Source organism: Pipra filicauda, unplaced genomic scaffold (genome assembly GCF_003945595.2).
Source record: "Pipra filicauda isolate LSUMZ 115617 unplaced genomic scaffold, ASM394559v2 scaffold276_size1017673_pilon, whole genome shotgun sequence".
Lineage (NCBI taxonomy): Eukaryota > Metazoa > Chordata > Aves > Passeriformes > Pipridae > Pipra > Pipra filicauda.
This window is the reverse complement of record NW_024104394.1, coordinates 664438-677868: the sequence shown is the minus strand read 5'-3', so window position 1 is coordinate 677868 and position 13431 is coordinate 664438. Positions and strand designations below refer to the sequence as shown.

The 13431-nt window shown below is 50.3% G+C and overlaps 1 protein-coding gene and 1 long non-coding RNA gene across 7 annotated transcripts; one reads left to right on the top strand and one right to left on the bottom strand.

Moving 5' to 3' along the window:
* Window positions 1-217: 217 nt before the first annotated feature.
* Window positions 218-9708, bottom strand: FBF1 (Fas binding factor 1). Of its 5 annotated transcripts, XM_027713972.2 has the most exons (19): window positions 9548-9708; window positions 9204-9231; window positions 7976-8069; window positions 7481-7840; window positions 6739-6816; window positions 6343-6437; window positions 5932-6022; window positions 5445-5499; window positions 4863-4955; window positions 4559-4659; window positions 4072-4253; window positions 3630-3748; window positions 3390-3512; window positions 2829-3002; window positions 1902-2078; window positions 1586-1723; window positions 1403-1493; window positions 977-1080; window positions 218-407 (listed from the first exon to the last, which is right to left on the bottom strand). In XM_027713972.2, the coding sequence occupies exons 1-19, from the start codon at window positions 9548-9550 to the stop codon at window positions 339-341; spliced, it is 2175 nt and encodes a 724-aa protein (XP_027569773.2). In that variant the 5' UTR covers window positions 9551-9708; the 3' UTR covers window positions 218-338. The 5 variants fall into 5 exon arrangements, with proteins under 5 accessions (XP_027569773.2, XP_039238540.1, XP_039238542.1 ...); XM_039382606.1 differs by having other exon boundaries at window positions 7481-8069; XM_039382608.1 differs by lacking the exons at window positions 977-1080; window positions 1403-1493; window positions 1586-1723 and having other exon boundaries at window positions 7481-8069.
* Window positions 9709-9784: 76 nt separating this feature from the next.
* Window positions 9785-11479, top strand: LOC120323508. Of its 2 annotated transcripts, none has more exons than XR_005564021.1 (3): window positions 9785-9914; window positions 10844-10888; window positions 11160-11479. It is a non-coding gene; the product is annotated as an uncharacterized LOC120323508 (long non-coding RNA). The 2 variants fall into 2 exon arrangements; XR_005564020.1 differs by having other exon boundaries at window positions 10844-10892.
* Window positions 11480-13431: the final 1952 nt, after the last annotated feature.

Here is a 13431-nt window from a genome sequence, read left to right as displayed (position 1 = left end):
AGCAGGGCTGCTCTCAATCTGTTTATCCCCCAGTTTGGACTGATGCTGGGCAGGGGTTGCCCCAATCCAGATGTAACATCTCCCATTTGGTCTTGCTAAATCTTATGATCTTATCTGGTCCACATCTCAAGCTTGTCCAGGTTCATTTGGATGGCATTCAGGACCAGCTGTACAACACTGAATTATTAGCAGTGAATTATCGAACACTCTAACAATATTTGGAAAGAGAAGAAGCTGACAACTTGGAGTATTTATTGTTCACTTTCCTCCCCAGGTCGGAGGGCACATTATCCCTTGGTAGCATGTTGGGGGATGTCACCTCCTCCAGTGGACAGGCATCATGCGGAGTTGGGTGCTTTCTTCAGGGACTCCAGGAAGACGCGCTCACCTTCCAAGAAATCAAGCTCCTGAGAAGAGAGGGATGGATGTGATGAGTATGTGAGAGTGACAGGGGCACATTCCAGGGTGATGCTCATGACAGAGGGAAGGATCCCAAACCCTCCTTCGTGCAGGGAGCCACAGGCAGGCACTCATCCATGGTACCCCTTAGGGTGCATGGGGGGCCTCCTTATAATCTATGAGTAGAACCCACCAATAAAGACTCCAAGAGCACCCCTGCTTGGGCAAGGGCACATCTGGGAAGCAGGAGCTGATAGGAGAGAGTGGGGACTGAGCCAGAGTCTGGCATAACTGGCTTCACCCATGCAGGTATGGGGTGGGAGGAGGACAATCCCGGTGAGCTAAGGATGTTATCCATGAACATGAGACAAGCTGTGAGGAGACACCTGTCCTTGCTTTTGCTATTGCTCCTCTAACTGCCCCTGGTTTCTGCAACCCTGCCCAACCCAGCAGCTCAGTAGTGATCTTAGGAGACACCCCATTCTGTGTATATCAGGCTCAAATAACATTTTACCCAGCCTTGCTCCCACTCAGCTGGTTCCAAGCCCATTCCAGTCCCTGTATCCCACTGCCTCACCATCTGGGCCCTCTGTCTCAGCATCTGCAGTGTAGCATAGAGTGCAGTGGAGCTGTCTGTGCTGTCCCTGCAATACCACAGGCCATGCTGAGGGTGGATCCTGCCTGCAAAAGATACCTTACTGGATGGTGCATTGCTGTTGGAGGCTTCGCAGAGCAAACCTTTTTTTTTTTTTTGCTGACCACATGCACCTGTAGCAGTATTCTCCCCAAATTCCCAGTGCAAAAGGGCTTTAATCCCCCAGAGCACTGCCCTGGCTGAGAGAGTTTAGCTGAGCTCCTGCAGAGGATGAGGAGGCAAACTCACTCACAGATGACCTTTAGACATTAAAACCGCCTCCAAGAACATCCCAAGCCTCTTGATAAATGGACTACAAATGCAGCTGCTCTCCACACATCCCTTCCTATCAGCATCATGAAGTCTTACACGGTGTGCTTTCCATAGGGGCACGGAGGTTCTGGGCTGAGTTGCACAGCTGTTCGAGCTGTCTCCTCTGCTGAATTGTGCTCAGCCAATCCTGCTCCATTCCCACAAGAAAGAGAAGCTGTTGGCAAATGTGCAGGCCCTTGACACAGTGGCCACAGGCCAGGAAGGAGAGGGTTTATTTGCCTGGTGCAGAAGCTCTTGATGCTGCCTCAACTGCTCCAACTGTCTCTGCATGGCCTGGAGCCTGTCCTGTTGTAGGGACTCTATTCGGTGTGCCTCCCGCAGGGCTCGCTTACCTACTCTATACTTCTGGGATGAGCGCTGCAAAGCGGAGTGGAAGATAAGAGACAGGGTCCCTTGCTGCCCAGGGGCAGGGCTTCTTTGCACATCCCCTTATTCCCAGGTCAGGATTAGGATACAGGACTTTGGGAGTGTGAAGCCCCAGATTTGCTCCCGGCCTCTGTACAGCTGTGAATTGCAGTGCAGATGCTACACTTACTTGAATCATGCTTTTAATTTCCTTCTTCTGCTTCTGGATGGTCTGTGTAATACTGTTCACCTTCTCCTTCTCTAGCTGCAGCTCATGCCAGGATTCATTTAGCTGCTCCTTGTCCCTCTCCAGCTGCTCCTCCTTGGCTCTCAGCCTATGGCCCTGGAAACTCAGCTCTTCCTGCTCCTAGGATGGGCACGGAAGAAAGAGTTGCATTACCTGACCTGTTCTGGACAAAGTCTCATGTCTTCCCAAGTAGATGAGGGAGATCAGCTTTTGCTGATCTTCTCCTGCGGGCCAGTTTGGAGTGCAGAGCTACATCACCAGGTACTCAAGCAGTGCCCTCATTCACCCACCGTTGGAAGTCAAGACTGGCAGAGCTCTGGTTGTACAGACATACTCACATTCTTTTCCCAGAAAGAAGAGAGCCCCTCACCACATTGCACATCCTAAGGTGTGCTCAAGGCATGGCAGTTTGTTAGCAGTGGAAAGACTTGGCCTGAATGGTTATGTTCCACCCCACTAGTGCTTAAAAAGGCAGCTCTGCCGCACTGTCTGTGCCATATATCCACTCTTGGCAGCCCCAGGCAGGAGCAGAATGTGGCTGGACATGTGCCCACAGCACACGGAGGTTTTGCCTAAGCCACCTTGGAGGTTTCTTCTCAGCAGACTTAAAATGGAGGTTTGCTGCTTCTGCTCTGACCGTCCAGGCTCCTCACAGGCACAGGAAAGAGACAGAGAGGACTGATGCTTCAGTCAACATCTAAGACACACTGGTGGAGGCTGTTCCTCAACAGCCAGGTTCTCACCACACCGAGTGATGTCTCTGACTTTACACCTGGAGGCAGCACTGAATGGCTTCTCTGTGGGCAGGACCCCTCCCTGGAGCCTGCCAGGTGGTGTTGGAGGCCATGGGAAGGGGCTCCACGATAGTACCTTGGCCAATCTCATCCTGGTGCGGTCTATCTGCCGGGACTGCTCCCTCTTCTGCTCCAGCCACTCCTCCCTCAGCTTCTCTTGTGTATGGAATTCTGCCCACTCAGCCTCCAGCTTCCCTCGCTCCTCTGAACACTTCTGCAGCATTGACTTCTGCTCCTCCAGCAAAGTGTTCTGGAGAGCATGGCAAGAGAGGCAGAGAAGAAGCCCTAAGTCCCATCTGTCAGGGTATTTTTCACATTTGACACATCATTCCCATTAAACCCCACACAATATCTGGTCCGTGTCCAGAACTCTGCAAGGAGAGCTCTGGCTTCTGCTCCACAAGAACCAGCATGAGACATGCAGGCACACAGCAGCCTCTGGCATCTGCACGCTAGGAGGCTGTTTTGGATGGCGATTCCCCACGTGAGCAAGTGTGGAACGAAGAAAACAGAGCTCAGATGAAGGAGGCTGAAGCACCCAGCACCCAGCTCTTTCTGTCATCACACGCTGCAGTGCAGCGCTGCACAGACTGACAGCACATGTGAAAAGCACCTGGCCCTGTGCACCTGCCCTCACCTTCACCCTCTTCAGCTCTTCTCGCTCCATGGAGAGCTGCTGCTTCATGAATTGTTGCTGCTTCTCCAGTGAACACTGCAGTGATTTTGCTTTGGCTTCCTCCACCATGGCCTTGCCGCGCTCCTGGGTTCGGACACGGGAGGAGAGACAGATGCCCTTCCCAGACTCCAGTAGGTGAGGCACATGACCCATACCCACACAGGAAGGCTGAAGTGGGCAGAGGACACAGACTGGGCTCACCTGCTCCAGCACCTGAGTCTGCTCACTCAGCCTGGCCTCCAGTTTTGCAATCACCTCCTGGAATTGGCTCCGCTCCTTCGCCATGTCCGTCTGCTGCTGCGACAGCCTGTCCTGGAGCTCTGGAGGAGAGGCAGCAGCAGGGCCATGAGCAGCATGAGCTGGGATACCCCCACTCTATCCACACCAGAGCAGCATGAGCTGGGATACCCCCACTCTATCCACACCATATTCACAGAAAAACTGCACCTACATGCGCTCACCACCTGCTGCATATCCCCAAGACTCTTTTGTCAAGGGGATACCCTGAGATGTTGGGTGGCCAAGGCAAGCAAGGCTTTGCCAGCCTTAGCTGGACTGACTTTCTCCAATAAACTCATTAGCAGAGGTGAGGGTCTACAGGTGTAGGTTCCATAGGAATGAATCCCACTTTGATGACACGTACCCTTGAGCTGCTTGTCCGGCTTCTGGGACATGGGACGCTTTTCGTGCTCCTGGGACATGGGATGTTGCTGTGCTGGGGCTGTGTCCTGCCTCTGCAGTGGGAGCTGAGCTGCTGGCTGCTCCTCCTGCTGCAGCCGCTCCTCCTGCTGCCCATTGTTCTTCTCCACTACCTTCATATGGCTCCTGCCCAAGAGGTCACAGCAAGAACAGAGTGTTGCTTTCTCGGCTATACCCGGCATGCTGGGGATGTGCTGGCAGTGGGGCTGGCCCCTCCTCCTTGTCACCCATAGCAGTGTTGATGAGAATGAGCCACTACCTTGGCCCCCCGTGGGGCTGCTCTCTGCCACCACCAGGTACACACTGATGTGGCCCTGCTCCCACCAGGGATGGACTGGGGAAGCATCCCAGCATTCCCACCTCAGGGGAGATGGACAGGGCTGTAGGCAAGCACCTGACAGAGGAGGTGAGAACAGGCCAGAGCCTGCTACCTGTGGGCACATGCAATGAGATCCAAGTCCTCCTGGTGCTGCTGCTGGAGAAGCTGCAGTAACTGCCTTAGCTGTGCCTGCTCCATCTCCAGTGTCCGGACCTGCCGGACACCCAGAGAGAAGGTCCTTGTGCAACCCCAGGGACAGAGTTCCTACAGCAGCACTTTGGGGCTGTAGGCATCTCTGGACAGCAAGATTTCTTCTATCTGCCCTGTCACTCTGATGCTACTTGGAGCAGACATGGCCCCTTCTCCTCCTTCTGCATTACCTGTCGTCCTCCCACCCAGCAGGCAATGAGGCTCACCTGGCCCTCCAGCTGTGACACATGAGCTTGGATGTGGAGCAGTGCTAATAAGCAGCTTGATGCAGACTGGAGATGTGACTCAGCTGCATTAACCTGACGGGACACAGGGATGCTGTCAGGCAGGTAAAGCACCAGACAGACCATTTCCTCCTCGCCCTGGAACAAACAATCCATCCCTAGCCCACTGCAGCCCTTCCTCTATCCTTCTCCTGCCCAACCCCACTGCTGGTGGGTCCTTTCTCTCCAGAAGCAGCCCCTACTCCAGACACAAGGATACTGGGCTTTGTTGTAGGGGGACAGATTCAAGGAGAAGAGTGTGATTCCTCTGGAAGACAGTGTGTATCCTGCCACCTGAGCAGGGTGAGGAGATTCCTCTAGATGAGAAATGTAGGATTCCAAGACTAAGCAAGAGCTGCCTCTGCGGTCAATGCTCTAATTCCCTTTCAGTTGTTTAGAAACAACTTCACAGCTCATCTCTGATCCCCACTGCTGACTCGAATGGAGTGAGACTAGGGGCAGTATTGGCCTGCCTCAGCCCCAGCCCTTAGGACTCTCAGGCTCTCTCCTGAAATTTGGGCTCACCTCTAGACATTCCAATTCCTCCTCCAGTCTGAAGAGATCATCCTCTAGCACAGACCTGTGACACAAGCCTGGGCGTTAGCAGCACCCCACGTGAGATTGGCGAATGTACCTTGGGGATAGCCAGGCCAGGCAGGGGGAGGTGCAGGTGACCAGACAGGAACAGTGCAGCAGCCACATCGTACAACACAGAAAAATGAAGCGAAAATAGCACTGGGATAAAAGCAGTGTTGGGGAATTGCTCTGTTTAACAAGTAACTGTTACAAGAGAGATTTACAGAAGATGTACAGGGCTGAGGAGCACCCAGCTCTTGCTGGAAAGCTTCAGGCTCTGGGGTCCCAGTTCCCAAAGGCATCACAGATAATTCACCTTCCCATGCAATGGCTATTGGGTCAGAGAATGAGGTGGAGAAGTCAAGGACAGGCAGATCAGAAGAACTTGGAGGCTACAGAGAGATCCCCAAGAGTGATGTGTCTGAAAGGCACTCACTTCTCACTGGCCTGTGAGCAGGTGTCCCGGGCTCTCAAATTGCTACCATCAGTCGGCTGAAAAGCTCTGTCACATTTAACAGTATATTCATCTGGAAAACAGACATGGAGTGATTAGGACAATGGACATAGACATATTCCTGACTCTGTCTCTCCAAAGGGGAATCTGCTGTGTCTCCATGGGCCACTGCTGAGCTCAGTGCACCCCATGTCCCTGCCATGCCACAAAATGGGGATGGCATGATCCTGCAGATTGAAAACCTGCTCTAAGGATGGCTGGTCATAGCCTGAGCAGCATTCCCATGGCCAAGGGTGATGCTGTGGCTCCTGCCTTTTGCTGGGTTCTTTTTGAAGGGCAGGGGGACCCTCTCTGCCTATGACTGTCCAAACTATACAACCACATGATACGCACCCGGGGCTCTGACCTTTTGGGAGGGATCTGGCTTTGCAGACTGCAACAGTTCTGCTGACGCTTCTTTCATGGTGCTGAGCTGAGGGACTGGCTGACTGCATGGGTACAGAGACACAAGTAATGCTCAGCAGTGTCACAGCTCAGGGAGAGGTGCACAGGCATTTGCCTGATTGCCATTTTTGTCAGTTTAAATCTTTGCTGTCCCCTGAGATCAAATAGGCAAGAGCCTGATGATTCTTCAGAGCTGCCTTCCCTCTCAGATACAGAGGTCCCACAGCAAAGGGATCACTGATAGGTACCCACTCTCCCCATTCTCCCCTCTCCTCACACACACAGCTGCTTTCTGCAGGACACCTCTCCATGGGAGAGGTGAGAGAGAGACAAATGAGACCTTACCTGCAGCCATCTGTGCTTTGTGCCTTGTCCTGTGGGGTAGTTGTCTGTTGTGGTGCTCTTGTGGAGGCATCCACCTGGCTTCAAGCACAAACCATCCAATGGGAGACAGCCAAGGAGAGGATGAAAGATGAGACTCTTGCCCCTGACACCCATTCCTGCCTCACAGCTGACAGCTTGTCCCAGTTGGCTGTGGCAGGATTCAGCTTTTGATTTCAGAAGGAGCACAGGCACCTCAAAACCTTCATCACTGGTGTTCCTTCTTGCTGCATCCATCTCCTGCCTCTGGCAGAAGCAGCCCCAGCTAATACACCTCTGCCCATGACACATGGCAGTTTGTCTGCAATTCACTTCTGAGTCCCATCTGGGTGGCACAAGTCTGAACCTGATTCCAAGTGAACTCAGTACAGGACGTCCTTTGCTTGCAACTAGCAGGAATGAAGGGAAATGGAGGTAGGAGCGAGGAGGATGGGGGAGCTTTTTGGGGTGTGCTGATCCAGGACAGCTCCATGGGATCTGGGGTCACGTGTGCAATCTTGACCACAGATGGAAAGAGAGCCCAGAGCTGGGATGAGGCAGTGGGCTGGGTCAGTAGTAGAAAGCCCCATGTTATTACCCTCATCTGAGAGAGGACAGTGCTTAGAATTAATTTCCTAAATCTAAGACAAAGATTTCTGAGAAGTCCTGCTGGAGCAGCTACATGTGGAGCAGATGGGAGACCTGCAGCCATTGACCGTGCCTTTACCTGGCAGGAGTGTGGACGTCCAGCTTTTCACTCGGAGCGTCCACGGCTTTCACCTGGGCTTGAGATTTCTTGAGAGCCAAGGCAGCACTCAGCCAGTCCTCCTCCTCCTTCAGTGGGTCAGCTTTAGCTCCTGCCTTCTCTGTGGCCAGGAGCTGGCTGGCCGGGACAGGCTGGCTGTCTGCAGCAGGGTTGGTCTTTGCTGGAGGCTGTGGCTCCAAATCTACAAACTTCTCATCTTTTGAGCTCCGCCAGTCACAGCTAGTCCTTTTGGCCTCCCTGACAAGGCTGTGACTGGCTGGTGGAGGAGATTTGGAGTGAGCCTCCTCTTTCAGTTTGACACTGTTCTGGGATGCACGCCGGCTGCAAAGAGAAGCAGTCACATACCTGCCTGCAAGGGGACCCTGCATGTGAGGGGACGCTGGGAACCCTGCCCACCCCACTGCAAGGGCAGAATGGCTGGTAACTGGAGCTACAGACACACACAGAGCATAATACCTCACAAGTTGTGTATTTGTCGTCTGGTCTTTGAACTCAGAATGCTCATGCTCTCCAAAGACACATTTTTTCTTGTCTTGATCCTCTTCTTTCTCTGTTCAGACAACCAGCCTTGAGTAAGTACCCAGAGGAGCAGCTGTCTGCAAAGACACTGGCCCTCCTCCTCTTCCTCCTTCCCTGAAGTTCCTCCTGGGATTGCTGTCTCTGGGAAAACACAGCTGGAAACATCTTCACTGGAAAATCTAAGTGTGGATGGGAACACCTTCTTCGTTTGGAATCAGCCTACATCCAAATGCAACTGAGTCATGGCTACAGTGCAAATGCTACCAGGTTGCCTCTAGGGCAGAGTATGACACTTCTGCATCAGCCACCTTCCCTTCTTACTACTACAGAAATGGCAATTCCTCTACAAGGGCATTAGAAACCAACCTCGCTCTCCCAAGATAATGCTGTCACATCTGACGACCTTCCCAGTGTCGCTGGCTGGGCTCACCCAGCTGCTTTTTGTTCTTCTTATCCAGTTCTAACTCCCTGTGCTCTCTCTTGCTTGTATCTTCCAGGAAGAGTATAAGGATACTGCTCTTGCAGCTACCAAGCTCGCAAAGCAGGGGTAGGAAAGCTCCCAATCTCAATAAGCCTTACTCTTTTGAAACCCCCCAAGAAGGCTGCTCTCCAGCCTCATCAGCATAATGCCCTCCTTGCCGGGCTAAAGAGAACTCCCAGGACTTAAGCCAGTATTAGAAGAATAAAACATTTAGCTTCACTTAGCCAGCAATGAGACATTTTTATCAAGTGAGCCTGCTGCTTCCTATTCAGTTAGTCCCTGGCCACAAGCAGCCCTTGATCTGTGAGCTCTCACCCTGCAGTGTCTCAGAGTCCTGGGCAACCCAAAAGCACTGTTTCAGCATCATGGCTGCAAGAGGCCTCCAACCAAGCAGTTAGGGAGGAGAAGAACAGAAATAAAAGCATAAATTATCCCCTAGATTTGGGAATGACCCCAAGAGAGGAATACAGGGCCTCAGTAAGTAAATTGCCTTGATGGGAGAGGCAGGTGAGCATCTCTGGTTCAGGAAAGATGCAACGCACTCAACTGCAGCTTTCAGACAAGGATTCTGGAACATTCAAGCAGCCAGGGATGCTACCTGTGCCCAGTGTGCCCCATCCTCTGTCCCATGCATTTCCAGGAGATAAGGCACTTACATACATGAATGCACCGGAGTGTACATACCTCCAAAACTCTTCTTGCTATTTTCAGCCTGTGGAGAAAGACAGGTTCCCTCATTAGAACATAAAGCAGGTCTGACCCACACCTTCCCAAAACACACTAAGGCCAGAAGTATCCCATAAACAACAGTACAGCCCTCCTTGTGATCTTTGGGAATTGGCATGTGAAATGCAGAGAAACCACAGGGATATTTCCAACTTTAGAAACAGCAGTGAGAATAGCCCCTCTGAGCACCGGCCCTGCAGAGCCTCCAGCCCCTGGAATCCCTCCTACCTTCCAACAGAGGAGACAGTGCATCCGTTTGTTTTGGAGATAACATTCTTGCTTTCAGGCCCTATAACACTCACCATGGCAGTCTGTCCCAGCTTTCCCGTGATCCAGCAACTCGGTTTATGGCTTGTTCCGATGGCCAGTGGGGCGAGATGGAGCCCTCGGGGTCAGGATGGAGCCCGCCGGTTCTGCGGCGCGGAGCTCCCGCCGCCTCCACCGCGGCGGTGCCGCACGCGGTTCCTCGCGTGTGTTCTCGGAGTTCCAGGTTGCCATGGCGATGACGCTGCCGCTCCCAGAGGATCATCAGAGACGTCTCCACAGCCCCAGCGCCACAGGCTCTTCCCTAGCCCCGGGACCACCCTCCCTCCCCGGGCTGAGGGAAGTATCCCCAACCCTACTTCGTGCAGTGAACCACGGTCTGGCACTCATCCGTGGTACCCCTTGGTGTGTATGGTGGGCCTCCCTGTAGCCCATGACCTCACATTGCTAAGGCACCCACAGACAAAGGGCACATCTGGGAAGCAGGAGCTGATAGGAGAGGATGGGGACATCACTGAGCCAGAGTCTGGCTTCTCCCACACAGTGATGGGATGGGAGAGGGACTACCCCAGTGGGCTGAGGATGTTATCCATGAATATGAGACAAGCTGTAAGGAAATACCTGTCCACCTGTCCTTGCTTCTGCTATCACTCCTCTATTGCCCATGAAGCTACAGTCCCAGCCCAGTGGCTCTGCTCTCCCTGGAGCTGGCAGAGAAAATAGGACTACTTGGGCTCAAGTGGTATTTGTATTACTTCATGAACATCTAGCTAATATAAAATAAACGGTAGCACTATTAAACTTTTATGCAGAAGGCAAAACTCTTTACCCCTCCCTGAAGAAACATTTGCAACTTTTTCTTTTTGCTGACATTTTAACTTTAGCTGGCCTGATCGGAAAGCGAAAAACAGCTGTTGCAGCAATATTTGAATAGGTTTTGTGGGGTATACTTGGGCGATTTCTCACATCTGGAAAAGAAAAATCTTCATCTCTGAACATGTTTTCTCTGAAAGAGTATTCCTGAGGTCTCATCGATAACAGTGTTTGCAAATGCTAACATAACTAATTTCTATATCAGTGTTTTTCCATATATTTTTTTTTTCCTCTACCATTGTTGGATTTTTTTAATGTTTGGGCAAATTACAAGTTCTAAACAAATTATGACAACTATGAACTAAAGGGAAGGTGAGTCTTTAGTTAAGCCTGCCAAAACTAAGAAACCCCTTGTGTCTTCATATCTTTTTCTCTTTTAAATTTTTTAGCTTCAGTCTTGTTCATTGCTTTGATCAAATGACAAGTCATATTCATTTAATGGCAATTCCCTTTCATTTCAGAAACAATTTCCCGTTTTACTGGAGGACCTGGAAGTTCTAGATTTTGTAGGTAATTTTTATCACAAATTCCTTTATCTACATAATCATTTGAAATCCATCAGAGAAATTTCATTCTTACAAAAGACAGCACAGCAGAGCGGAACAATAAACTTAAATGCTGCCACTCTAAAAAAGGTTTTAAAATATTAGTCTAATTGCTTTCAAAAGTGTAAATTAAGCCTTAATAGTCAGAGCAATAGAGATCAATGTTCCCAGTGGAATTACAACAGGAATTACACTGCCTGTTGGTCTGAACTACTAATGAACTCTTCTGCAGGTTTCCTCAGGGTTGCACTGCTCAGTGTGGAACACTTGCAGTGAAATGGCGATGACTACTGAATGTGTGCTGAGTGCAGTATATACCAAGTACTCTACACATCTATATTCAGTCAGAGACCAGTGAATCTTGCCAGAATGTACAATGTTAGAAGGAATGCTAAAAGCACATTCCTAACCCAGAAGAACATGCATGAAAAAGTGTGAATTCAGAAGAACCCGAGGAGTTAATGAAAATGAAGATGGAGGAGTCTGGTTTTTAAGATTGCACATAGCAGGAAAGAAGACGAATAACTAGAGCTGATAAACCTTTAAGGTTAATGCAGTTTGTTTTTACTTTGTTTGAGGCTAGAACTGAGATATAGGAACTTAAGCTAAAAAAGCATGCTGTTAACATGGCACATCTAAGACACACTGGTGGAGGCTGTTCCTCAACAGCCAGGTTCTCACCACACCGAGTGATGTCTCTGACTTTACACCTGGAGGCAGCACTGAATGGCTTCTCTGTGGGCAGGACCCATCCCTGGAGCCTGCCAGGTGGTGTTGGAGGCCATGGGAAGGGGCTCCACGATAGTACCTTGGCCAATCTCATCCTGGTGCGGTCTATCTGCCGGGATTGCTCCCTTTTCTGCTCCAGCCACTCCTCCCTCAGCTTCTCTTGTGTATGGAATTCTGCCCACTCAGCCTCCAGCTTCCCTTGCTCCTCTGAGCACTTCTACAACATCGTCTCCTGCTCCTCCAGCAAAGTGTTCTGGAGAGCATGGCAAGAGAGGCAGAGAGAAAGCCCTAAGTCCCATGTGCCAGGGGATTTTTCTGTGTGCTAGAAGGATTGCAATTCCCCATGTGAGCAGGTGTGGAATGAACAAAACAGAGGTCAGATGAAGGAGGCTGCAGCACCCAGCACCCAGCTCTTTCTGTCATCACACGCTGCAGTGCAGCGCTGCACAGACTGACAGCACATGTGAAGAGCACCTGGCCATGTGCATCTGCCCTTACCCTCACTCACTCCAGCTCTTCTCGCTCCATGGAGAACTGCTGCTTCATGAATTGTTGCTGCTTCTCCAGTGAGTGCAGAGAAACAGAATTCACAGAAATACTGCACATACTTGTGCTCACCACTTCTGCATATCCACAGGACTCTGTTTCGTCAAGGGGAGGCCCTGAGATGTTGGGTGGCCAAGGCAAGCAAGGCTTTGCCAACCTCAGCTGGACTAAGTTCCAGTGAACTCATTAGCAGAGGTCAGGGTCTACACTGTGACTGTGCTTGTCTATTATTCCAGAGGTGGAACCTATACGTCCCATTGGAACGAATGTCACTTTAATGAAACGTACTTTCGAGTTGCTCGTCGTGCTCCTGGGACATGAGATGCTTCTGTGCCAGTAGGGCTTTGTCCTGGTTGCATGACAGGAGCTAAGCTGCTGGCTGCTTCTTCTCATGCCACAGCCTCGGCCCCTTCTGCCACATCTGTTGACACTAGTTCTCCCTTCTCATTTATGAGGTAGGTATGCTCTCCTTGGCCTTTCTTTTCTGACCTATGTCCTAATAGAATCTCTTATTGTTTTTCACATCCCTGGCCAAGTCCTGTTACATCTGTGACTTAAAATTTTAAAAAATATATTTACAGGAAGGACTCTTATCAGAACTCTTCATAGTTTCAAAATCTTTAAAGAGATTAGGTGTAATTCAAGGAAGAAGATTCATTTGCAGCTCAAATCCCTTTCAATACAGATGCAGTACTGCCTGTTAGTTACTCTCTTCTATAGTTTATTCAACTATGCCTTGCCTGCGTCAGGTAATTGAAGGTTAACAGCACAGATTATTTAACCAAGTGGCCTGCACCACATGTCTTGCAAAGATATAAGAAAGGCTATTTGATGTTGTAGCAATGACATTTGATTAGACTTTCCCACTTCAAAGTTTTGACAGCACTCAAATAGGAAGCAATAACATGTTCGCTGTTTCTTTAAATTCTGTTGAACAACAGTTGAGATTTTGCAGATTTATACCAAACAATGAATACAATAAGTCCACTTTGTTAAATGCCAGGTAAAATTGAGGCTTGGTGAATAATACCTTGTTATTGTTCATAATTGCTACCATTAGAGATTGCATCTGCTTTTTTTTGTTTGTTTTGTTTTTTGACCCCCTCAGGGGTCAGTATGCTTAATCACAAGTCAATCTGAATACAGAAACACTACAGACCTCCAGGAATTGAACTCTGGTCTTTGTGTGTTTCTTCCAACTCAGGATAGCCTATGATTCTGTGATTTCT

Bases quoted from the DNA above. Each gene is read 5' to 3' on its own strand.
- FBF1 (XM_039382606.1), bottom strand. The intron at 6,817-7,480 runs GTAAAGGCACGG...TTGTGCTTGAAG, and splicing joins GACGTCCACACTCCTGCCAG to CCAGGTGGATGCCTCCACAA. The intron at 1,494-1,585 runs GCAAATAAACCC...GGAATGGAGCAG, and splicing joins ATCAAGAGCTTCTGCACCAG to GATTGGCTGAGCACAATTCA.